At 40.7% G+C, this 26,025-nt stretch overlaps 4 protein-coding genes and 1 long non-coding RNA gene across 12 annotated transcripts; 3 read left to right on the plus strand and 2 right to left on the minus strand.

The window, feature by feature from the left end:
- The first annotated feature begins 6,773 nt into the window (after positions 1 to 6,773).
- LOC146963782 (uncharacterized) lies at positions 6,774 to 13,018 on the plus strand. Its single transcript, XR_015034711.1, has 3 exons — positions 6,774 to 7,164; positions 8,356 to 8,481; positions 11,725 to 13,018. It is a non-coding gene; the product is annotated as an uncharacterized LOC146963782 (long non-coding RNA).
- prlh2r (prolactin releasing hormone 2 receptor) lies at positions 9,791 to 11,895 on the minus strand. The gene is made up of 2 exons (XM_085767126.1): positions 11,076 to 11,895; positions 9,791 to 10,148 (listed from the first exon to the last, which is right to left on the minus strand). Exons 1-2 carry the CDS (start codon positions 11,859 to 11,861, stop codon positions 9,822 to 9,824), a joined length of 1,113 nt encoding a protein of 370 aa, XP_085623252.1. The 5' UTR covers positions 11,862 to 11,895; the 3' UTR covers positions 9,791 to 9,821.
- Positions 13,019 to 16,292: 3,274 nt separating the features above from the next.
- On the minus strand, positions 16,293 to 19,039 carry ccdc32 (coiled-coil domain containing 32). The gene is made up of 4 exons (XM_085766942.1): positions 18,922 to 19,039; positions 18,360 to 18,595; positions 17,344 to 17,497; positions 16,293 to 17,114 (listed from the first exon to the last, which is right to left on the minus strand). The coding sequence occupies exons 2-4, from the start codon at positions 18,592 to 18,594 to the stop codon at positions 16,925 to 16,927; spliced, it is 579 nt and encodes a 192-aa protein (XP_085623068.1). The 5' UTR covers position 18,595; positions 18,922 to 19,039; the 3' UTR covers positions 16,293 to 16,924.
- A 137-nt stretch (positions 19,040 to 19,176) lies between these two features.
- pcmtl (l-isoaspartyl protein carboxyl methyltransferase, like) lies at positions 19,177 to 21,769 on the plus strand. Of its 6 annotated transcripts, none has more exons than XM_085766938.1 (9): positions 19,177 to 19,356; positions 19,518 to 19,653; positions 19,748 to 19,852; positions 19,995 to 20,026; positions 20,149 to 20,253; positions 20,365 to 20,485; positions 20,577 to 20,662; positions 20,801 to 20,970; positions 21,176 to 21,769. In XM_085766938.1, exons 2-9 carry the CDS (start codon positions 19,536 to 19,538, stop codon positions 21,210 to 21,212), a joined length of 774 nt encoding a protein of 257 aa, XP_085623064.1. In that variant the 5' UTR covers positions 19,177 to 19,356; positions 19,518 to 19,535; the 3' UTR covers positions 21,213 to 21,769. The 6 variants fall into 6 exon arrangements, with proteins under 6 accessions (XP_085623064.1, XP_085623063.1, XP_085623067.1 ...); XM_085766937.1 differs by having other exon boundaries at positions 19,177 to 19,266; XM_085766941.1 differs by having other exon boundaries at positions 19,177 to 19,243; positions 21,140 to 21,769.
- Positions 21,770 to 22,347: 578 nt separating this feature from the next.
- Positions 22,348 to 25,479, plus strand: rpusd2 (RNA pseudouridine synthase domain containing 2). Of its 3 annotated transcripts, none has more exons than XM_085766964.1 (4): positions 22,348 to 22,399; positions 22,576 to 23,065; positions 24,033 to 24,329; positions 24,433 to 25,479. In XM_085766964.1, exons 1-4 carry the CDS (start codon positions 22,362 to 22,364, stop codon positions 25,270 to 25,272), a joined length of 1,665 nt encoding a protein of 554 aa, XP_085623090.1. In that variant the 5' UTR covers positions 22,348 to 22,361; the 3' UTR covers positions 25,273 to 25,479. The 3 variants fall into 3 exon arrangements, with proteins under 3 accessions (XP_085623090.1, XP_085623089.1, XP_085623087.1); XM_085766963.1 differs by having other exon boundaries at positions 22,361 to 22,399; positions 22,573 to 23,065; XM_085766961.1 differs by having other exon boundaries at positions 22,372 to 23,065.
- Positions 25,480 to 26,025: the final 546 nt, after the last annotated feature.

Consider the following 26,025-nt stretch of genomic DNA (forward strand, 5'->3'; position numbering starts at 1 on the left):
ATGTTAAAGTCCTCAAGGAAGATTTGAGGACACACCTGGAGTATATTTGGAAGGATATCAGATACAGTTTGAAGGACACCTGCTAACATGTGACCAGAGATGCTTAACGTGCAGGACCAAAACGTACCTTTGGCCTCTCCCAGCTTCCTTTCACGTCTCCTCAGATGATAAAGCTTTCCCTCCTCACCTTTAAATGCCGAACGCTACGATGATTTAAACATACCTTGCCATTAGCCTGTGCCCTTGATCTTGCTGCCTTATAGAACATTCCCAGCCTTTCATTTAGAAATGTGTACCGATCTCAGCCTGGGGTTATGAAGCTTCTTAGTGTGCTGATCTTGATTCCTAGATGCTTGAAACGCATCTCATCTCCATCTCATTCACATGACATGAAATGAAACGGACCCTTATCAAGGCTTTTATTTTGACAAATGTCTGCATGTGTTCACAGTCGGTTTTGAACACCTTAAAAACGATGGCTGTCAAAAGACTAGTTTGACATTTTGAAAAATGTGCTGATGGACATTTTTTGCAGAGCGTTAAGTGGGTTTGATAACCACTCATTAACTAAAAGACTGGAAGCAGGTGGAACCGGTTAGCCAGGTTCTGTCCAATAACTCACAATTTAACGCATTACAATTATGGTTTATCTGTAACAATCCAACTGTTAAAGCAAGTTTCCGCCTGCTTCCAGTTAATAACTAACTCCCTACAAGAACGCACTTTTACCAAAATGTCAAACACTTCCTGAGTTAGTCCCTAAGTTTCTTACGTTTGTAGATTTATCCTTCTCAAATAACATAATCTGTGCTTAGCTTGATTTGTAACAGTTGTGATGAATTCTCCTTGGACTGGTACAAAGAGTACCAATAAATCGATAGACACTCCTCAGATCACTTCTTCAACATAATCCACTTGCTGGCTGTCCATCTGCATGCTCGTTATGTTCCAAACAACCACTTTATTTGCCAAAAATATATCTAAAGAAACTTTTTGGCAGAGCTTTGTGGATGGTGAGAGCTCAGCACACAGACGATGTGTGTGCTTTGCCGGGGACAGCAGGAAAATGGATTGTGCAGTAATCTTTGAGAAGAAATGTTTTTTACTCTGCTTTGAAATGTGTCGCCATTTGAATATTTCGTATCCACAAGCACTGTTGATAGTCAGACGGTGGAAAAGGTTTAGGGTGGAATATCACTTGAAACTGCCCACATCCTGTCTGCTTCTGCTTTACAAAGGGTGGGGCCCATCTTTTTTTTTTTTTTTTTTACAAAAATAAGATTTACCGTAACAAGTCATCTTGGATGAAGATATTCACGTTGGTTAATTCAGTTTACCAAATCAAGAGAATAGACCCTGTCATTAATCTGCCTTTTCTCAGTAAACCAAAGGTTATCAGTCTGTATGAAAATGTTAGAAAGACTCCCCCACCCACACGCAACCACTGACAGGTGCAGTGAAGCCCACACAGCACAATACTACAAAGCAGAGCTGAGAAAATTACATTTGGTTTGATTTCAATTTCAGATCCAATCAGGGTTTCTGGATCAGTGTTAGAAGCCACACACAGCTCATATCATGGCCTTAGGAATCACTCAGCAAACTATTATGTTTAATCAAGAAGTGTGATACTTATGTCTTAGTTGGTCCTCTGTGCCTATTCCCATTAACCCGTATATATATGTATTCCAAGCGTTTTCCACTGAGAGAAGGACGAGCGGTTGCTGTTGTTTTTACTCACCTTCCAAATGCCTTTCATTTTTGTCAGATGACACTGGTCTGATCTTGAATCACCACAAAGAAATGTTTGCACCAAAAAGAGAGAGAGAAAGCGTGAGAGAGTGAGAAAGAGAGAGAGAGAGAGCGAGGAGGAGGGTATTGAACTGAATTTAACTTCATTCCCAGGTGTACAAAAACCTAAACTTTGGTTCTTCTGATGTGAATTTATGTTTAAATTCTTTGCATGGCATTTTGGAGATATCTTGGAAATATTAATCACAGCACAGATTATTTGTATGGTTTCAAATGGACCTCTGTAATATAAGAAAAATATTTAATTGTAATAAATAATATATGAGTTTGAACATGTTTGAGCTGTTTTTGTTTTTTTTCTTAATGGTCTTGCATCTAGTTTCCTTGGCAGGTTGACAGCTGTAGTAACTGCTGTTGTCCACACGGTGGCTCACTTTGCCAGTGTTTTTATGTCTGGCATGTTTTGTTTTTGTTTTCACAGTAATCGGAGCATCACAGCACTGAGAGGTGTTTTATATTATCTTAATGCTAATGTGTCAAATGTTGTATGAGTGAGGTTAATGCTCTGGGACAAAAAACATTATAAAGACAGCACTGGCACACGTCATTTATTAACCGACTACAGACTTGAGGCATAAAGCTGTGTCCACATTACAAACTTAATGAGGTTTCTGAAGCTTCTGCGTTATGATGACAAAATTGATTTGATCAATCAATTGTCTCCCTCAGTCAGGTGCATTCTTGCTGTTTGTTGTTTCTTTCTTTTTTTTTTTTTTTTTTTTTTTTTTTTTTTAACTTGTTTTTATTTGCAATTATAACATTTACAAAACATTTAAAGACAGACAGTCCACACAAACACATTCCCATACCCTACCCACCCCCCGCCAGACCGCGCAGGATATGAAAAATACATACGATAAAGAGCAATTTGAGACATGTGCCATAATTATACATGATTATACATAATTTTACATGATTACATTCAATCAATGGAAGCTTCGATTTGGGGGATTATTTTCATCAGAGGCCCCCATATATTGAGGAATATTTCTGGTTTACCCCTCACACTGTACATGATTTTCTCGGGTGTGCAATATGATAAAATTTCATTCCACCATTGTTTTAGAGATGGTGGAGTTGTTGACTTCCAATTTGTTAAAATACATTTTTTAGCGGCTGTCGTGGAGAGCAGAATAAGCCTTTTCTGATGCAGAGTAAACCAGGAAGTCTGGCCAAGTCCCCTAGAATGAGCACTAGGGATCTGCAGTAACTGTTTTTTTGAGTATCCTAGACAAGATGCCACAGATGCCCTGCCAGAACGGTTGAAGGCTCACACATTCCCACAACATATGAACCAGGTTGCCGTCCCTGGCAGTACATCTTGGGCAACATGAAGTTACAGATTGATACATGTGGTGTAGTCTATCGGGGGTATAATATGTGCGGTGCAAAATGTTAAATTGAATCATTCTATGCTTAGTTGAAGTTAAAAAAGTTTGAGAGTTTCTAAGGATAGTTTCCCATTCTTGATTACTATAACTGGTATTCAAGTCATTTTCCCATTTCTGTTTGAGATTCAAATGATTATAATCCACATATTCATTAATCGTTTTATAAAGTTTTGAGATCAACCCAGTTGGTGAGTCAGATAGTTGTATTAATTTACCCAAGGGAGTGTCACCAATTCTAGGGAATTCAGCACATGTAACTTTAATCCAGTTTCTTATCTGTAAAAATTTAAAAAGGTGTGAGGAGGGTAAATTGTAGCGTTTACAAATTTCTGAATATTCACCAACTAGGCCGTCTTTACAAATGTCACCCAGCACTTGAATGCCACGGTCTCGCCAAATGCAGGATATCTGGTCGAACATAAACTCATGTGGAGAAAGGCTGATCCACAAGGGACTTCTAACAGAAATCATATTTTCAATACCCATGAGGTTGTGGCATTTCTGCCAACACAAAATAGTATGTCTGATTATTGGGTTTGATGTGAAATCTTTGCCCTGTGTTGCAATAAAAGGGAGAGCACTCAGGGGGATGTTCTTTAACAGGTACCTTTCTATGTCCATCCCGACGTTGTATGTGTTCTTTCATGAGACCAGTACCATACAGCTCTTAATTGGGAAGTTAAGTAGTATAGTTTAAAGTCCGGTAGAGTGAGTCCTCCTTTATGTAATGGGGCTTGCAGGCTTGACGATTTAATTCGTACATGTTTATGAGACCATAGGAATTTTGTGATTACCTGGTTGATCTCAGTAAATAATTTAGAAGGGCATTCCAGGGGGATGGATTGATAAAGATACAAAAATTTTGGTAGTACATTCATTTTGATGATGTTAACCCTTCCGATTACGGATAGTGGTAGGTCTTTCCATTTAATCAAGTCGGCCTTAAGTTTTGCCATGAGTGGATGAAAGTTCAATTTATGTATATTACTAAGGTCTTTACTTATATGTACACCAAGGTATTTAAATCCCTCTGGTTTCCATTTAAATCTTGTGACTGAGTCAGGGAGATTTGTAAGAGTACAGGGTCCTAAAGGCATGACATCACTCTTCCCAAAGTTCAACCTATACCCAGACAATTTACTGTACACATTCAATACTTCACACATTTGTGGCACAGATTTATCAGGTTTGGATATGTAAATTAATAAGTCGTCAGCATAAAGTGATAGCTTGTATTCTGTATTTCCTATTCGAATCCCACTGAGTTGTTTCTTTCTTGACAATTTAAAAAATGGATGAAAGGAAAACTTCCTTTTTGCTGCATGAAGACAATCTTCTATAATTTAAAGAGTTATATCTGTGTATTTAAATCGATACAACATAAGAATTAGATTTTATTTATTTTACCTTTCTTTTCATTGGCTCGAGCCCCTCACCTCTGCTTCTTTTACCTGAACTGACTGCAACCCCATGTACAGTATCTGGTGTGCTGCATAGACCATGACAGGAAAGACAAGAGCGTGAGCGTCTTGAAAGCACACACAAGGAGACATAAATCATCTGACTTCAATAATCAGGACTGGTGAATATGCATGAGGGCTCAGGCACTTCTCAATCAGATTATGAGTTTTTTTTTAATGGCTTAAGGAGGTAAATCATTTGCATCTGTGACAGCGAACATGTGTGGGATAAGAGTCAGAGAGTTCAGCTGCTTCACTTAACAGGATATCTCGTATAGTTATACTGTTTGTCTGTGTGCATGCTCAGTGAATGTGTTTTTATGAATATGCCTTGTTTTTTTGTTTTTTGTTTTGTTTTGCAGTCACAGCCTGTACAGGTTCCACAACTGATTCTTGGTTGCTCACCAGGGGGTAGCTACCTCTGCTGCATGGATAAACATGACAAGTCATTAAGTTAAAGTAACAAACACTTGAAAGTCAAAATGATTAACACTTAGAATATGTAAGGTTTGGATAACAACTGTTATTTTAGTAAAAGTGATTAGGCCGGGGTGTTGTTTAGCTGGGTTGGTAGAGCAGGCGCAGATGTCCCTGTATCGAATCGTGACTCGGGCAGCCCTTTGCATGTCATTCCCACTCTCTCTGCCTCCATTTCCTGTGTCCCTCTAGTAGTACATTATCGATTCAAGGCTAAAAAGACCCAAAAATGTACTTTAAAAAGAAAAGAAAAGAAAAGTGCTAGGCTATTTGAAGTAAAAAGGTGAAGTTGTTAAACACACTTTCGTAAACAAAAGTTGGATAATTTAATTTACTGGTTAATTGCTTTATAACAACTTTGCTAATTGGCTAACAATTTAGCTACTTTAACCACAAAATTGATAAAGCAGAAGTAAGCGATCCGGTCGTTTTGGCTAATGCTGCGTTCCAGGCAGGCTTTTGAAACCGTAAATTACAGCTTCAAGTCACGACTTACGACTTTGTAGCGTTCCAGGCAACCCACTCGTGTTTTTCCGACCTGTTTTACCTGTGAAAGTCACTGTAACGGCCACTCGTAACTTAAAAACACGAGTTACGGGCTGCCCTGAACGCACCATAACGTCTTGTCAGCCAATGGAGTTAGCAGCCCCCGTCCTCGTCATGGATCTATTGGTCCTCGTCCCTACGTCACCACATTCACGCGCATCCCTTGGCTGCACACACAGAGAGGACAGCCCCTTTATGCCGTTCTCTCTCCTCATTGGATAAAACTTGTAGGATACGAGAAAAGTTTTCTCTTCGGCTCAGAGCAGAGCAGAGTGACCGACAGACCCGTGTTTCGGTCCAAACACTCTATGTAAGTGATTGCTGTCAGAAGATAGAACTATTTAAGACTTATATTAACACAAAAATATCGCTTACTTCTGCTTTAATTTAACAGTCTAATTTGGTCACTAGCTAGTAAGTAATAAGATACCAGCAGGAGAAAAAAAATGAAAAACTGAAATGAACAGATGTAAAACCTGATGAAACATAGGCTACTAAAGTTCATATGAAGGTGTAGTGTACAGATAAAATGGTTGTGAGCCACCAGCAGCTGCTGCAGCTGCTACTTTCACATAGGCAGTATAACTGTGACCAGCTGCTCTAAATGAACCTCAATAGTCATTTACCGTTTACAACAGGTACAGTTGTGTTAAAGAGGAAAAACTGTATTTTCCCCCAAAAGCCTCTCCAACTAAAGATTTTACCATCTGTCAGAAGAAAAGTGAAACGGCCTCAAATGGGGTTTTTGCATCTCAGGTAAGACTACTGCTGTGGGCTGGAGTGTTTCTTGAGTCGAGACATCCTGAGGTGTTTAAATTACACCACCTGCAAGGCTGTTCACAGACTGACTCATTTCAATGTAGCCTGTCTTGTCTCAATCATTCCTGCCCTCAACACATCAGTAATGTCCTAAATCACAGGCACAGTGCTTTTACCTTGTGGTAAGTTCCTGTAATTCAGAGAATAATGAGCTACAGAGAGAAAATCTTCTATATATTCTGCCTTTCTTATGTCGTAAGAAATATAAATATCAAAATGCTGTTCTGTTTGTTCAGATAAATGCTGTTCTGTTTGTTCAGATAAATGCTTGCTGATTCACAGAGCTTTCCTCCGTTTCATCCTGCTGTTCTTTTGGTCTGTACAAAATCCTCTCTGCAGGAAGGCAGAGGAAACAATTAAGTCGTTACTGAGCAAATATTCAGGATTTTCATGCTTCATCACAATTCTCACTAATTATTCTGTCCACCGTTTATGTAAAGCTGTGAGCTAGAGCTTGTGAGACAAGAAAACAAATCATACAGGGAAAGTCAGCTCAAATTGTTTTGTTAAATTGTCTCATTTGTTTCTCTCTCTGTTTGTGTGCGATCAACTGATATCTACTGTTTTTCTCCTCTTTCATAGGTTGCCTCTCTTGGGTTTTTATGATAATTAAAAATGAATCCAATACAGGACAATGACCTCAACAGCCTGAATAAAAGGTGAGCATCTCCCGCTCAGACAGCTAACAATGCTCACTACATCAAGACTACTGACATTTGCATGTGAAGACTTTGTTAAGTCTACTTGCATTTGCATTTTCATGAAAGATGCTCACAACATGAGAATGGCAGGATGAGTAAGTGGAAATGTGATCTGCCTTCAATGTGGTGCATTTGGATAATTCATGCCTCCATTAGCAGAGGTGCTTTTCCCTGATATGACATTGACAAGCAGTCTTATCCTTTCTTGTAAACTCATATATATCTAATCAGCTCACCCTTAGGCTACTTACAATTCTTGTGCCTAACAATCATCTCCCAACCTTCAGCTACTAAAACATATAATTCATCTCTGTAAAGTGGTCTAAAAGAGAGATCTAGGTTTCAGAATGAATGAAAAGTAGCCTCTCCACCAACATCCTGCCAGATGCTCTTTGTTGTGAGATAAAATCTAAGAAAATTGGATCAAGGGGGGGGAAAAAAGCCATTTAGTAAATGCAAAATGGGATGCATTAGGTATAGCCTAATCTTTAAAAATGAATTTAAATGAATTTAAAAGGACACAAATGATCTTCTTCACTTAAAGAGACATCTATACACACTGTGTCAGTTTTCCTCTGCAGGTATCAGGCTGTCCTGTATCTGATCTAATTGCTCATCATGTAATGCTCACATAATAACTATTAGCCTAATAGAGTGTCAACAGAATACGTATTTTTCCCTGGAGTAAATTTAGTTATTGATGATAATGTTATTGTTGTCTTTCAGATGCTCTGAGCTGTTAGAATCAGTGACACAAGTGGTGCTGTATTTAAAGGACTTATACTGGAGAAAGTCAGGTCACTCATCTAAAATGACATTGTCTCAAAGGTAGAAGTACTGTATCAAAGGACTAATAATAAAATTTAAAACTGTGCCTTAAAACAAGCCGTTGGGACTTCCATAACCTTGTGATGCCACCCACCATCCACTGTGTGACTTTGCAAGATCTGGTTTTTCTAAGTGTTCCCTGTGAGATCTGCTAAATCTCCCTTAAAAACTCTTATTCATGTCAAATATCATTAAATTTCAAATATCACCACTGTTGGTCTCTCACCTTTAGTCCTGATCCGTCTCATTCAGGACAGCGCAGCCTGTCCTCTCTCCTCCTCCTGCTGATCAGATTGTCATATCTCACTCTTGCTGTCCCAGCTGTCCAGTCGCCCACCTCACAGATGTTCCTGATGGTTTTGGATTCAGTGGCAACTTGCGCTCCCTTGGCTGGCGTTCATGTCCACTGGCACTGTATTGTTCTGTCCAGAGGGTCTATCAGCCAAGGTGAGTAAATTGGACACCGGCGCAATTATTTTAATCCGTTCAGAACTGATCTTTCGCCAATTTGCATCACTAGTGATTTCTACCAATCTACAGTATTAGGCCAGAATCCAGCACCTGTCGTTGGCCATGTATCACACAATCAGACTGGCTGACCAGTCTGTTCTCGCCAGAGCTCCAGGGAGAAGCCAAATGACACCACAAATATAACTCTTTATGCATATCCAAAATTCAAACAAAACATATTACCAATATATTGTATAAATGGGATCTTTAAACCAGCATATTTTGTGATTTTTTTTATTTTTATTTTTTGTGATAAGTGCAAGTAAGGAAAAAGATGACAGAAGTTTAGTATTTTGCAGTGACATGTGAAATATTTGCATACATGTATAGTATGTAGCCTAGGCACAGTTTAGCTAAAGCTATGGGCAGATTTTCAAAACTTTACTGTTAGAATATTGTTTGAGGATTTCTAGATCTTCCATTTTGCATAAACATTCAAAATCAACACTGACTATCAAAGCTATCTCTCACTATCTAACTGCCTCTCAGGTCCTTATTCATATTATTTCAAATCCCACTGAACACCGGATATTATACTTTTATTTTTTACCCTATCACCATCTAAACGTTGACATTTACACAATGCTTCAGAATTTGCATATTGCGTTCTGCTCTGTCAAATGTCATCACTGCAGCAGAAAGGGCGGAAAACGCTCAGCGGCTCATGGCCAAACTGAATGACAGAAACACATTATTCCTTCATTATGACAAAAACTCTTCATGTTCCTACTCTATCACTCAACCACCATGATTAAATTCAGAATGAAAGATGATTTAAAAGACCCTTTTTTATTTTGTGCAATTCAGTAAAATAGATCTAATATTGTACTAGTATACACAAGTGCATGGGAACGGCAAAGAAACATATTAAACTTTTTGAGAGGACATTTTATCGACATCGAATGATTCAATTTCATAGTTACAGTGTGTGAATATGTACAGGAATTAGATGGAAAACAGAAAAGGACAAGAGCAAAATCACAGTTTAGAGTATATTCTCACAATATCATATTTTTCATGTACAAAATCAAAAAATATAAAATACATTTTACACATAAATCTGATACTGATGCTTTTTTTCTTTTCTTTTCTTTTTTTTTTTTACATCTGTATAAATTGAATGATTGTTAAAGTGTGTGTTTTGTTTTTTTATTCATGATAGCCAACAACACCGTTTCACTAATCGATTTTCACTGTTATCAAACCTGAAATGTCGAAGATATCTGATGCAGAGGTTTGGGTAAATACAACTGTGTCTGTTCATCTGTAACAACAAGTTAAGCATAGTTGTCTTGAGGGATCACGTTATTTGCAGCAGCACCTGGTAAATCTGCCACAACGGTGGAGGTGTGAAGACGCGGCATCCTATGAGACACTGTCAGGATGCTTGACACGCGACCCCGGTCCTTTCCTTTACCTCTTCTCTGGGACAGGAAGTGATGACACAGGCAGGACAGGAACTTGTTGTGTAATGACGCATAGATGAAAGGGTTGTAGCAGGCAGAGCTCATGGCAAACAGGTGGCTCGACACCTGGATGACATTTACGTAATTCTTCCCCAAGATGGAGAAGTCTGTGTCCAGGTCAAGGATCAGATTCACCACCTGCAAAGGAAAACTATGTTACCCCAAGTTTTCATCCAAGGCACTTCATTAAATACACAATTCATAAATTATTCCTTAAGGAGTTTGTCATTTTAGATGACAGCAAATAGTTTAAAGTCATAATTGACTTTATTTACTGTTCATACACCGCTATCTTCATTTCAGTGCTTTCAGCTGTTAATTACATTCTGTTAACTACTAAATTAGGCCTGTGTGTATAAATTAAATAGACCAGAGAGCAATTACTGGCAACAAAATTATCAGATCAGATGTTTTCTATGGATTTTGTTGTCTTCTAATAAACATTTAGGAAGTAATAACTGACCTAATATTCAATATTCACAGTCAGTGACAGTGGTGATTTGATGTAGCTACTCATGTCATGACGGTGAAACCCTTCACTATGGTGTACAGACTCTCAGACTCAGACAGACTGACTCTGTTATTCAACTTGCTGAGGAAGAAATTACAAATCAATACCAATATCATCTCTATGGTGTAAATGCCTGGGGGGCAGCTAACAGCTGATCAGCTGAGCTTAGCAAAGCTGTGAATGGAAGGAGCCTAGTTCTGTCTGGAGGAAGCAAAAGCCATCAAACAGCACCTCTAAAACATTTTATCTTGCAAAAACAAACTGTATTAAAACACATGTAGTGGTTTAATGATGGTTTATGTCACAAGTCACTGTGCAACAGCCCAACATATAATTAAATCCTGCTTTAGATGTGCTGCTTTTATGGATCGTGCTACTTTTGGACACAGCCAGACAAGTTTCCCTCTGAGTTCAAAGTTTATGCCAAGCTAATTTGCCTCTGGCCGTTTCAAGCATGTGTGATATCAATTTTCTCAAGAACATGAGTAGGAGTATGTCTAACTATCCCTTCTATTTGCCTATGAAACTATAAATTTCTCATTTCACACCCGTACCTGTAAGGGGAGCCATGAAAAGGCGAAACAGAGGACAGACACCAGCAGCAGGAAGAAAGTCTTTCTCCTCCGTCTGCTCCATATGGCCCTCGCTGATCTCAGCTCGGGACATGCTGTCAAACCAGATGTGGTCCTCTGCTTCAGCTGATAGGATATAGCACAGTAGGAAATGGAGACAGCAGCCAGAGGGACAAAGTAGGAGAAGAAGAGAATGAAACAAGAGTAGACGAGGCGGCCTCGCTCCTCGCCATCCCAGAACTCCTCACACACAGACATCTGCACACCTGTGGCCCGCAGGTCCAGGTAGGCAGTGTGCAGCGCTGTAGGTGTGGATAAAGCCAGAGAGCACAGCCAGATTAGGACCACCAAAGCCCAGCAAAACTGGCAACCGGCCCTTTTGCGAATGGGATAAGCCACAACAACGTAACGATCAACTGCAATGGCCATGAGGGACAGGACCGCTGCATAGACAGCTGCAGACTGCATTACACTGACAAAATGACACATGTGGGGCCCAAAGACCCAGCCACGCTCGTCAAAAGCGTAAGCCGCTGTCAAAGGGACACAGAAGATGGACATGAGCAGGTCAACAAGTGCCAGGTTGCTAATGAGGAAGTTTGTGGTGTTGTGTCTTTTCTTGTTGTGCCAGATGAGAAAGAGCAGGAGGAGGTTCCCAGAGCAGGCGATCAGGACCACGGCAGCGTAAAGAGGGATGAAGAGTAGCTTGAGGTCAAACAGGAGATCCAGGCCGGAAAAGGAGGGAAAGGAGGGTGAAGATTCAGACATGGCTGGAGCTGGAGAAGGACACGCTGGGGTAGAAGAGTTCACCTTGGGTGTGTTCAGTGACTTCTCCCAGTCCATCACTGCAGAAATCGGGACAAAAAACAATTTATTTTTAGATTGCATCAAATAACCTGCTGCATGTTTTGCATATATCGTGCTTGATTTACCCTCATTATTGCCAAAACATATTTTCGGAGCAGTGTTTTTGATTGAACCCAAATTGTTGTTGTAATGACGAGAAGATAAAGAGAATGAAGAGATGACTCACATTTGGATCGACTAATTACAGACTGTCTTCAGAACTCTGAGCAGGGCTTGCACTGCAGATGGATATATTATTGTAAGTCCTACAAAAATAAATCCATTTACTTTCATCTGTCTCTCCTTCACAATAACCTATCCTCTTCTCATCTTCACTCTACACTTCTTTTATCTGTGTCTGCCTCCCAAAGCTCCTCCATCTCATCACAGACACACTTTACTTTTGTTTTTTTTTTAACCAACAATGATTCATCCAATCCACATGAGCTTCATTTTGATGCTACTTTTCCCCCCTCTCAGCCCTACAGTTAAATTGATCCTAAAATATTGTCTTCCTGAACATCTGCTAATGCATCTCTGCGTGTAATTTACACTGACGCCAAACTCCACATTTAGCACAGAGGCTCGAAAAATCTGTATTTCTCACAGCTGTGAGTCAGAAGATTTGGTTCATTAAGAAACAAAACAGCAACTAAGAGAGCCACAAGAGCACTTGAACGGCTGCTCCATTCAAATTTGCAAGATAATATGAAGACAAAAGAAATCACAACTGTTTCAACAGTTTATATTGGACATTATTGACAAAGCTAAGAAAAAAAACAGTAAAAAGAAAACAATCAGTGTGTACAATACAGATTTTGTCAAATTTCAAACTGTACAAAATCAAATGACAAAGCTGCTTCATTACACCATTAACTATGAATGAAAATCCTTCCCTGCTCTATTGCAGAGCATGACTAAGTGCTCATTAATGACCTACTTAGCCCAAGCAAGACCCTCTGACCACAGCATTTGTCATAATATTAGTTCTCCTACTAAATTATGTGCATTTTCCTCAGAAGATCTGTTTAAATTACACCCAGAAGAGATCAGAAAACAGGCATACTCTCATTCTCATGGTGAACCAGCTCATTGCCTTACTGACATGACTTTGAAATTTGTTCACTATTAAACTACATGAAGACATAACAAAATAATAATGATATTGATTAACTCCCCTTAAACTTATAATTAAAACAGTTCAATTATCATTAATCTTGTGCAAAATTGTCAAATACAAATTTCAGAAAGTACAAATTAAAAGTAACAGTACCTCTCAGAGACATCGGGGGTCAGTTGGATTATGGCAACCTGTCGGTCTCACAGTCCAGCACCTGTGTGTGTCCTCTTCTCCACTGCAGCCCGCTCTGATCCAGCATAAAGAGGTGCACTCACTCTGTCTCACTCATCATTCAGCATACAGTACCGGAGTGAGTCACATGGTCTGTCTGTCATTTCACTCTCACTCAGTTATCACCCCCAATGAACAATCATTTTTAATCCCCTGTGATATTCCTCTTGGGAACTATAGTGACTCTCTGGTAATAAATAGTAAATCTATAATGACCTTTCCTTGTTTTATGGTACTTTTTATCTGCCATGAAGTCACTATAATTTGCCTTTTAGGTCTTTTAATGTGTCATTGCTTTTATGAAGTCAATTTCTAGTGACTCTGATGCATTTTATGGGATGGATCATTTCTCCTCCGTTGTCACTTGTCATCCCAACAGTATCTTGCAGCAGACGTCAGCAGCCGATGATCATGATAAGGAGAAAGAAAAAATCCAAAATTGTTATCTCACTGTTGCTTTCAACTTCTTAGAATAATGAATAGTATCCTTGTTGCTCTGTGTTTTTTTTTCTGGCTGCCTCTTCCTTAACCAACATGCTCAGTAAGCAACATACTGGTAAGAGAGCAGAACAAATTGAGAAAAAAATTGAGCAATTAAGGGACAAACCACGGTCTTTCTCCAGAGGTTCACGTCTTACATATTCATAAAACTTAGCCTATAATTCAATGATTGTGAGTTGCGGTGCCAGAGCTGCTCAAAACCAGTGTGACTGTCTGACTCATCAGCTGAGGGTCAAAGGGTGACCCTGGACAAAAGTCATTAGTTCTGGACCACCTGAAGGAAATAGAGGGCTGAGTGTGAATGTAATGAAGATGTCCATGAACTGGAGATGGGAGATTTATTTTATTTTATCAGAGTTTTTATTTTATTTATTATCATAGTCTATATAACTAAACATTTGAGAGCCAAGAAAGCAACTTATATCAGAGGAACAAGCTTCACCTTATGTATTCCTCACAATAAAGTCTCTTTATAGAAAATCTCACTTGTATATTCAATTCTGGGTGTAAAGATAATGCATAGATCTCACGTATTACATTTCTATGATAAGGTCTGGTGGACACAGCTTCTTCTGGCTGCTTTTGGATCGGTCTGGACACTGATGGGGACAGATTCATAAGAATCTCTGAGAAGGTGTGGACTGTTCCTTCCTCTGTCTGGTGGGTTTCTCACAGTTTGTCACCGTCATGTACACAAAGTGCGAAATGAGCACTAACCCAAATGGTGGTCACTGTTGTACCGAATCTGTCCAGAGTGCTGACAATATGATCTGATATACTTACACCTCTGCATCTTTACCGCTGCTCATGTGTCCCAACACAAAAAAGGCTTGAGGCCCCATTTGGTTGGTTTTCCTTTCATGTACTGCCTGTATCTTGTCTGGAGCTTGGCACTTTGTTCTGGGTGGAAAATGGGACTAACATCTGTCTTTGATATGATCTTGAAGGGGCCCCAGGTGGAAAAGATGGTCATGGTGAACCTCACTCACTGAGAAACTTTATGGACCTGAAACGTGTGGTGGGCTGTGGAAGTGACAAGAAACACCCTGTTTTGAAAGATTTGTGTTATTTTCTGTCTTCCAGATGTCTCCCAGTTTCAGGAGGTCAGTGTGTGAAGAAACTGTTACTTAGGTTTAAGAAACAGCTTGAAACAGAGTGACTTGTAGCTGCTGCTGGGATTGAGTTCATGGCTAGGGGACTTTGTTGTGGTAGTGGAGGTGTATATCATCATCCATCTGTTTTCTGGAGTGTTGATCTACACTGATGGAGCAGCTGTGTGTAGTCCTCAAAGATCCCGTGTGTTTCCAGAATTCATTACTGTCATTTCCTTGTGTAGGAATTAACCGCAGTGCTCCCCTTTAATGATAAATATTCACTTTAAGCTTTTGGAATCTCTACAGATACTATACCATAAATTGATATAAAGATTGGCTTAAATTTGAAGTAATAATTAATAATTGTATTATATATATATATATATATATATATATATATATATATATATATATATATATATATATTTTTTTTTTTTTTTTTTTCAGGGATGACATTTAGTGTTAAATGGTTGCTGGGACTGTTTGTATCAGGGGAGATCACAGATGGATGTCTTTATTAACACCTTCCAGAGAAGGAAATTACATTTTAATCAAGGATTGGTGCCAATCAAATTTTCATTTCCTGTCATTCGGGGCCTCACACTTTCCATCATCCCAATCTAGCATATTAACATAAAGCAAGACTCCATGACACGTGGAGCGTTAGAAAGTCACTAACTATTCTTGCTGAAGCTTTTACTGTGATTTGGAAAAAGTCAACTCTATTATGTCAAGGTAACTGGCAGAATGTCTTCTCCACTCGAGAGGAAAATGATAATCACGTTTGAAGTTCAGTACAGTAGCTTTCAGATTTTCTGTCTTCTGGGTCCTATAGACAGCAAGATAATCAGGTTGTCCCCTACGGTTTCATGTCAAGGACCACAGCCAAAACTGATTTAGATAATGAAGCCATGGTTGGTGTTATTACACTAAGAGGGTTTTCCCACACTGAACTAATTTAATCACTAACCAGTGGTTGCTGTTTTTGTTTTTTTTTTACCTTCTGGAGGTGTCTATTTATTTATTTATCTTTCACTGTTTTTGAGTACTCTGTCCTAATCATGTCGATACAGCTGTTTTTGTGCAATGGTATGTTTGTTTGTTAAGTGAATGTATGTGTTTTTACTGGTGGCACAGTAGTTTCCCCTAGGGGGGATCTATCTATCTATCTATCTATCTATCTATCTATCTATCTATCTATCTATCTATCTGAGTTTATAATGATATGTTTTTCTTCTTCTTTTCGAAGAGAGGTGTCAGTTCAACCCTGTGGTCATTTGGAGGTGTTAATTTGCTGTGTTGAACAGAAGTGTATCAGTAAAGGGAAACACTACCCTCACGAGTAGATTTCAGCCAGGGAGCAGAAATTCAGTTGCACCTCAGTTTGCTAATGAGCAGACAAAAAGCAACAATTCTCCTTGTTTTTATTGCAACATGGGTAAAACTTCTTCTGTAAAATCAACATGGCAAAAATAAAGATGTTACACAATACGTTACGTCATAGGAATAAATCACAGAGTATTCCTACTTTTGATATCACATATAGATGACACAGAAAAATAACAGATCTGGACAATAATGCATTTCTTATGTCATGAGTTTGATTTACAAGATGATACTGCATATGGTCCTTCATTAACCTTTGCATCTGTTTGTGGGATGGCAAGCTATTCACGTCAGAGACAGAGGTGTCTAGTTTCTATACAGACTAGATGCTAATTCTGTGGCGAGTAGACAAACAGGTCTAATTTCAAACTCTTTATTACATATTTTAATGGTGTGGTGTGGCTCAAGGGATGAAGAGCGAAGACAAAACACAACACATGTGACTGAATTAGTACTTAACACTCAGTTGCTGGGGATACAGAGAATGATGATGGGCTGTAATTGCTTCTTTGACCACTAATAACAAAAGCTTTGGCCGTCAAACAGCAGTAGTGTGACATAATACAGCTCAAAATGAGCACAGCGGCTAACAAGTCCCCTTACTGAATACACTCCAAATTAGTTCTTGTGACAGGGTTACTATTTTAACGCACTTATTTCTCTGGGCTGTGAGTGTCGTCCTCATCAGTGTTGTCTCTCTCTCCCTCTGTGTCCTCTCCGCTTTGTGTTTGGTTTGGTCCTGCTGCCTCCTGATTCTGAGATGGCCTCAGGAGATATTCCAGCTCCTCTGCGCTGATGGCCACCTTCTCAGGAATCAACCACCTCTTGAAGTGTTCGAGGGCACTGAGCAGAGCGGCACACAAAAAGTCAAGGGTGAAGAAGTCCATCCACTACATGGAAAGCCTATATTATCCTTGCAACACACAGGGTGAAGTAAATCTGTGGTCTAGACCAGTGTGTAATGGCATGAATTCGTCACAGAGTGAGATCAGTGCGTAGTACACCGGTTGTTTGGATTTAAAGGGGCAGAAACACTCCTCCACCATCATTTTACATCAAATAAATGCCCTACCTTTCATCCATGTCACCTCCCTGGAAGAGCTCTGAGGTCTGGGCGTCGTGTAGGAATCTGTCCCAACACTCTTTCTTAGCCTGTGACAACGAACGCAACATGTCCCTGGAGGTCACATCACTGGACTGGCCCTTTAACTTCTTCAGACGGTTCTCTGCAGCAACATATAGGCAAAAAAATACTGTTTTACATCTTTCAAAGTTACAACTAACTTTTTTTTTTTAAAAGAGGCTTGGAGGAAGCAATTTCTTACTTATATTTTATTATCATTCAGTGTATGTTTTGTATGTATTTGTGATCAACTTTGGCAGAAGTGGGTCACTTCACCTTAACCCTCCTGTCGTCCTTCTGGGTCAAATTGACCCAATCTGTTCACTTCCTCCATCCTTCCTTCTTTCCTCCCTTCCTTTCTCCCTTCCTTCTTTCCACAATCCTTTTTCCCTTGCTTATTTCCTTCCTTCCTTCCCTTCGTCCTTAGTTCTTCTTCCTTCCTCTTTTGATCCAGTTGACCTGGTCTGTTCCCTCCCTCCCTCCATCTTTCTTTCCTTCCCTTTTCCCTTCCTTCCACAATCCTTTTTGCCTCCCTCACTTCCTTCCCTTCGTCCTTACTTCTTCCTTCTTTTTTGACCCAATCTGTTCCCTCCCTCCATCTACTGTATCTTTCCTTCCTTTTTCCCTTCCTTCTTTCCTCCCATCATTCCCTTTGTCCTTCCTTCCTTCCTTCTTTCTTTCCCTTCGTCCTTCCTCCCTTCTATCCCTTTATCTTTCCTTCCTTCGTTCTTTCCCTTTGTCCTTCCTTCCTTCCTTCCTTCCTTCCTTCCTTCCTTCCTTGACCCAGGAGGACAGCAGGAGGGTTAAGTCATATTGAAAAAAGAGTTATTTTTGTAAAAAAAAAAAAAAAAAAAAACTCTTTGTTTTGGTTTTTTAAATTAATTAAATTTAACAACATGTTGAGTGAGGTGAATAGAAGAAAAGGTGAGTCTGACAGTCATGAAACGGACAGTGCAGGACAATACCTAAACTGGCGATATAGATCTCAGAGTCCTCCATGGGTTCCCACTTGGCACTGGGAGAACTAACATCTGTGCCATTTGATTGTCCATTAACTGGTGCTGCTGGCTGAAACGAGTCTTTGAAGTCGGTGTTGTTTTCTGGAGCTGTCTCAGCCTGCGCGTCCGGCAGACTGGAGCAGATCTCGGACCACAGCTCTCCACTGGACCGGACCTCCTGACTCTCGAAGTGGTCGGTCATTCTGGTGCAGCCACAGATGTCAACATCAGTTATCAAAATCCCTCTACGTTAGCCTGTGTGCTGCCTAGTGTCTTGCTCTTTCAGCAGCATGAAGATAGAAAAATCTTCTTAACACATGTTGATAAAAGAAACCGAGACAATACACACTTCACAGAGCAAAGGGAAATTAAAAAGTGAGCTTCATTTACAACAATATAACTTAACTTACTTGACCTAAATTGGTGTCTTACCTAGGCTACATTATAGACCTGTATAAAGGTATTTCAAATGTTCTTCAAACGGCCTGCCAACGTAATGAAATACAAATATGTCTTCTCAACCTCTTACCTGAGAAAACCGGCAGATAAAATGTAATTTCTTCTGATGTTACAGATTAAATAGCCTTGCTAGCTAACTGCGTCCATTATCCACAAGCTTCAAGGAACGACAACCCACTTCCTTATTTGAGAGGCATATGATTGGACAAGGTAACTGCCTATCAAACTGTCTCGCCGTGTGATTGGCTCTTCACGGCTTCGTCTTCGAAAGGCCGCGTCTTATTGGTCCGGCCCGCGGATCGCTCGGGAGGGAGCTAGGAAGTTTGTGTCAGCAGGAAGGAGCCGTGGCGAAGGTAAACAAGCTGTCTGACCTCTGTTGAATCATTTAATTCGTGAGTTTTGACTGTGTGCGGAGGTAATTTCAGCATTTGCATCCGTTTTGCAATATTGTTTGTCTTAAATGCAACGTGTAACAACTATACGGAGCTCGCGTTCAGTTTAATATGTGAGTAATCTGCTTCACAGGTTTTCTGCCTGCTGTGATTCGTTGTCAGACTTGTTACGAATGACCCAATGACCCTAGTTGTCTATGTCACTGCTACAACGTTATGTTACTGTTATGCGATCTTGGATAAAAGACATATGAACATCACCATGTCACTGCAGGGAGACCCAGAGTAGGAGATGCGACCAGCGTTGCGCCTGGCAATAGTGGCTTTCCCTATGGGTGTGCTGCTGTCTCGGACCATGGCGTGGATGTCCAGTGGAAAAACACAAACAGAGCTCATCAGCAGGCTGAGGGGTACTGAACTGAATGTATGATCTTTGATAGAACAAAGTTTTTCAACTTACATTAGCAAATTCAGTGTTATTTTCCTTTTTTCTCCCTGTTTTAGATCATGGAGTGATCCGGAGCGACAGAGTATTTGATGCCATGCTGGCTACTGACAGAGGGATCTACTCCAGGGACTATCCTTATGCAGACTCTCCCCAGTCCATAGGTATACATCTTGGTCACTTAATAAACATGCAGACACATGTTGCCTATCAGTACGGAAATGCATATGTGAGTTAATACTGTAGGCTACATTGTGCTGTAAAGTAGTAGCCTTCATGAGCACAGATGTGCACTGTTTGTTACAGGCTACAGGGCGACCATCAGTGCACCACACATGGTGAGTTTCACAGGCCTACTCTCAGAAATATTGAGATGTCTTTTACAGTTGTTAGGTCTAAATAATTCACTTATATACATGCACAGTGTGATGAATGTTTTCCTATGGACCTGGTTTGACAGCATGCTCATGCTTTGGAGCTGTTAAGTGACAAACTAACAGAGGGGGCATCAGCGCTGGATGTGGGTTCAGGAAGTGGATACCTTACTGCCTGCTTCGCAAGAATGGTGAGATCCAATTGGTGTAATGCCTATAATGCATTTATTGTGGAAGTAGTATTTCCTCATATGAATTGAAACAAAATGTATGAAGGCGTGCATTTTTCCTACTGTGTGTAGACAGGACCCAGTGGCAGCGTGGTTGGTATTGAACACATTGATGAACTGGTTCAAATGTCAATAAAAAACGTGCAAGCTGACGACCCAGAGCTGCTCTCCTCTGGACGTATCAGACTCGTAGGTGAGTATCCAATGACAGGGTCATACCATGTCTAATTCAGATGTTGGGTCTCCACCGCTACTATAAAAGTCATTGTTACATCTGTCCTCAGTGGGAGATGGAAGGCTGGGCTTCCCAGAAGGAGCGCCATATGATGCAATTCATGTTGGCGCAGCTGCACCTACTGTTCCTAAAGCTGTAAGGACACATATAGCTTACTTTCATAAACATAGGATGGAAAAGAATAAAATAAGACAAAAATTGCACTCCAGTTGAGGTTAAAGACCTCGCAGTTCACAGGTGACACATATAATAATTTTCTCCTCTTTGTTAAAGCTCTTGGAGCAGCTGAAGCCAGGTGGACGGCTGGTTCTCCCGGTGGGCCCCGATGGTGGCAGTCAAGTCTTGGAGCAGTATGATCGACAGAGTGACGGGACGTTCCTCAAAAAAGCTCTGATGGGGGTGGTTTATGTCCCGCTGACTGATAAAAGGCATCAGTGGCCTGGGTATTTCACAAAAACACTCATGACCTCTCATCTTAAAAGCAAAATCAGTGAAGGGAAATTATGTAATGTGCTGACAAAAAGCTGTAGATTATTTTCAACAATGCCTGCACCAGATGTGATCTTAAGAGGGTTTCATGCATCCGTGCTATCCTTATCCTTCTCTCCCCAGAGGTGAGCTCTGACTGCAGTGTGGTTGCCCCTGCAGGAGATGGCGTTGGTGCTGCGTCCCCGGCTCCCCATAGCACTCCTCATGGTTTCACTGAGCTGCAGACTAGTGGCCACCTGCCCCGCTGGGTTGTCACCTAGCAACGTACGAGGAGGATCTCGCTCTGTTTGCCTGACCAGGTTGTCTTCCAAGAGTGCTGTATGAGTGACTGCTGCTGGACTAATAACCTTTTTACCCAATGGAGTCTGTGAGAGGCTGATAAGGATACTGTGGATGACAAAAAAAAAATGCTTGTCTCATTATTATTTATGAGTGAGTCAGTGAGGCTCAACAGTGGCTAAATGGCAAGTGCAGCTTCATGAGCTACAGTCCGAGTTTAGTCTAAAAGAACGGATAGTTGGTGAAATTGTGTGCTATCTTAACACATAACAGTGGGTTTCAATGAAAAATAATTTTGCAAATGAACTATGTAATATATATTTTGTGATAAGATCTGTTTCTTCATCGTCATGTAGAACAGAGGGGGCATTGTGCCAAAAAGTGATAAACTGAAGCACTTTTTGAAATGATACAAATACTATCTACAATTATGTGTGCTCTTGTCAGATTTATTAATAAAACCCAATTATTGGATAGTGTGACTGTTTACTGAAAACAAACTGGTCTCAAAGTGAACTGAAATCATGAAAAGATACAGTAGGCTACTGTAAATAAAGTCCCTTTATTATACTTTCCCTACAGCCTAGAATCATCACTGTCAGGAGAAATAAAACGATAGATAGATAGATAGATAGATAGATAGATAGATAGATAGATAGATAGATAGATAGATAGATAGATAGATAGATAGATAGATAGATAGATAGATAGATAGATAGTTAGTATTGTCTGTCTTTTATGTATTTCTAGTCCCTATGGACCTCTGATTGTGTCCTTAATAAAGTCTTATTATGATAGATAGATAGATAGATAGATAGATAGATAGATAGATAGATAGATAGATAGATAGATAGATAGATAGATAGATAGATAGATAGATAGATAGATAGATAGATAGATAGATAGATAGATAGATAGATAGATAGATAGATCACACATTATGAACACTTGGTGGCGGTAATGCCCCGATGACAACGTGTTTTCACCTTTAAGACAAACAAGAAGAAGGGTTTGCGCTTTAGGACTACACAGTGATCTAATTGGACTACAAATTAACGTCATCAGCATGCGACTATACCGAGAAGGACCTAGAGGGAAATGCACGTGAGTGTCCCGGTTTGGGGCTTTTTAAAACTTACTTTATTCTTCTCGGGTCAAGCTGAAATTAATAAGCGTGTAACCTCTGTGGCACGACGCTTTGTTTCATCCTCTGACCTCCATAAATCTCTGAATCGTCTCTTTCATTCTCCACGGTGTCGTCAACAACAACAACACAGCAGCTCCAACATGGAGCAAGCAGCTGAAGCTCCGGGGTCACCGGCGGCGGTGGAGGTGAAGAGCCCGGTGTCCACGCAGCAGGTAGCCGCCGCTAACGAGGCAGCAGAAACCGGAAAACGTAAAAGCGAAAACGAGCCGGGGGAACCGGAGACAAGCGGCCGAAAGAAGAGGCGGAGAGGAGCCGGAGGGAAGAACCTCCGTCCGGGCGAGAGATACATCCCTCCGCCGCAGAAACGCAACCCCGGCGTCAGCTTCAGTCAGGAGCATTTCTCCGAGACCTCCTACTACTTTGAGGGCGGTCTCCGCAAAGTGCGTCCGTATTACTTTGATTTTAAGACCTACTGCAAAGGGCGGTGGGTGGGGAAGACCCTGCTGGAGGTGTTCAAGAGCGAGTTCAGAAGCGAGTCCATAGAGTACTACCAGAGGGCGGCCAAGGAGGGGCGCATCAAGCTCAACGAGACCGTGGTGGAGGACCTGTCCGTGGTGCTCAGGGTCAGTGTCACACTGTATGATTGCATAACATTCACTACACTCGCTGTGGCATTGCTTCAGCTCTTCAACAGCATCGTAGCTTCTATGCACAGCTCCACTACTTCCTGAACTTAAGGCAGCTCCTATATTTCCTGTCTTACATTATTGGACAAACTGATTAATCCAGGTGTGTCGGAGTAGTCACAATGGTCAAACACACCTGGATTAATCAGTTTGTCCAATAATGTAAGACAGGAAATAAAGGAGCTGCCTTAAATTCAGGAAGTAGTGGAGCTTTGCATAGAGCCTATTGAATGGGGGCTCACTTAAAACGCATCTAACTTTATTTCATGCATCTGAGCCAAAAAATAATATCTTGACAAACTAATCTCTAATCAACTAAACTCAAGGTTTACTGTTGATATAACTGGCGGTTGCTGGTTACTGTCATCTAGGCCTATGTGTAATTGGAGTTTGATGGTTTTGAATGAACTGCCAAGCCTTTAGCCTACAAATATGGTTGTAATTTTGAAGGTCGATCAATTTATAATCTGCATCAGTCTTTTCACCCATTGTTAAAAAGATATGCCACAAATGTCACATATTTTGTGGAAGACTGTTCAACTTGGTGTTACTGTTGAGCTAATGCATAGTCATGTTCAATTATTTGACAATACTGAAAATTACAGTGATGCTGCTCTCCCATCAGGTCAATCTGATCAGTAAAGTATCAGATCAGAAAGTAATTGACAGGTGGTGCTTAATACTTTACTATATTATGGTGTGTTTGCGTTAGGATATTGGAGGGGTCTGCTTTCTATATCTCTTCGAGGGATTTGTTGTTTTTGCACGGACGCAAATATCTTTCACATGATTCTTACTGAGTTAAATTCCCAAGATTCAAATGTGTTTTGTGGTCTGTGAAGGTTCGGGGGTGAAACATCCACTTGCTGTTGGTCAGTTTCTTATGTTTTCCTACTGTCCACAGAATAATGACCACATGAGAAACACCGTCCACCGCCACGAGCCCCCTGTGGTCAACACATCCATGGAGGTTCTGGCAGATGATGGTGAGGTGCTCGTGGTCGACAAGCCCGCCTCCATCCCAGTCCACCCCTGTGGTCGCTTCCGCCACAACACGGTGATTTTCATCCTTGGTAAAGAGCGGGGCATTTCTGAGCTGCACACTGTGCACAGACTGGACAGACTGACCTCTGGAGTGCTGCTGTTTGCCCGATCATTGGAGACATCACAGAAACTGGACCAGTTGGTGAGAGACAGAAAGGTAAGTTCAGGCTTAGATTCTGACTTTAAGGTTATTTGGTCAATTATCCATTTCTAATTTCTGACTATGATAAACATACCACTGGGTTTTCTCTCTTTCCCAGCTTGAAAAGGAGTATGTGTGCCGAGTAGATGGGGAGTTTCCAGAGGGTGAGTTGACCTGCAAGGAGCCCATCCTGGTCGTTTCCTTTAAGATCGGCGTCTGCAGGGTTGACCCCAAGGGAAAGGAGTCCCAAACCATCTTCCAGAGGCTCAGCTTTAACGGAAAAACAAGCGTGGTCCGCTGTTTACCCCTCACTGGCCGCACTCACCAGATCAGGGTCCATCTTCAGTTCCTGGGCTTCCCGATCCTCAATGACCCCATCTATGGGTCCTCAGCGTGGGGCCCTCACAGAGGTAAGGGGGGACAGGTGGGCAAGAGCGACGAGGAGCTGCTGCAGGCTCTGGTGGAGGTACATCAGTCTCAGCAAAGTCTACACCTGTTGGATTTACCAGACGGCAGTGTCGGGACCGAGGCAGAGAAAAACAAGACATGTGAGAGAACACACACGTCGGATCGGTCATGTGAAGACAAGACTGGAGAAAACCATCAGGCACCGACTGATGCATGCGATAGTGACAAAAAGATAGAGACACAGCAGGTGCTGACAAGCAGTGAGACGCCAGATGAGGTGAGTCATGGCTGCACAGAGCCAAACACTGACAGCACTTTGCTCCAAGAGACTCACAGATCCAATGGAAGTCAAACAGGGTCGGCTGACTCCGCCCAGAAAACTCCTCCAGGGATAGACCACCTGTGTAGTGAATGTAAGCTGATCCGACCAGATCCTACAGAACAGGAGCTCGTCATGTATCTTCACGCTTTACGCTACAAAGGACCCGACTTTGAATATTCCACACGTTTACCCGACTGGGCCAAAGAGGACTGGGTCGAAGCCGATTAGAGCCGACCAGATTTTGGTGCATTTGTTTTAATACAGTTTTTGCATAAAATAAAAAAAGTTTTCCTTTGGCTCTGAGCCGTAAAATGCCTTAAACACAAGTAGAAAGTGGAATTGTATTCTTTTTTTATCATTTTATTTTTAGGGACCGTTTTAATGTCAGTAATTTGCTTTTAATTTAGTTTCATCCTTTTAAGCCTGTAATCTGTCTGGTACCCCAGCCAAAAAAATTGAAATAAATTAAAGACCAGTCTCAAGTAAAATAAATGTTTTTCATTTTATTTCAGTTTTGTGAAAAATTAACAACATTAACAGCTGTAAATAACAGTGGTGGCAACCTTTTCATATTTCTTCTATTTGTAGAAAGCCTGCATTTGATTTCATCCGTCTCTAAGGCAGATTATTCAGATTTTAAAGTGAAGGCTCTTTGAATCGTGATGATACAGTTGAGATATCAGAAGTAAACACTTCTTACACTTGAGCCTGAAAATAACCCTGCTCATAGGCACATTTCTTATATATTTATACTGTATATTTATCAAGGCTCCACCACCAACATCACATTTCATATTTAGAACCATAAATACATGTCTTATTTTTAAAAGGACACACCCGTTGCACAAAAACACACATTTTTTAGCTGTTTGAACCTATTGATAGACATTTGGCACATGCTGCTTATGTCATAAATACCATTTATAATTAAATGGTATTGAGACATGTGATGTTACATCTCAGCTGTGGGGTGAGTAGCTG

This window comes from Trachurus japonicus, chromosome 22 (assembly GCF_045865225.1).
Source record: "Trachurus japonicus isolate A0001 chromosome 22, Traja_1.0".
NCBI lineage: Eukaryota > Metazoa > Chordata > Actinopteri > Carangiformes > Carangidae > Trachurus > Trachurus japonicus.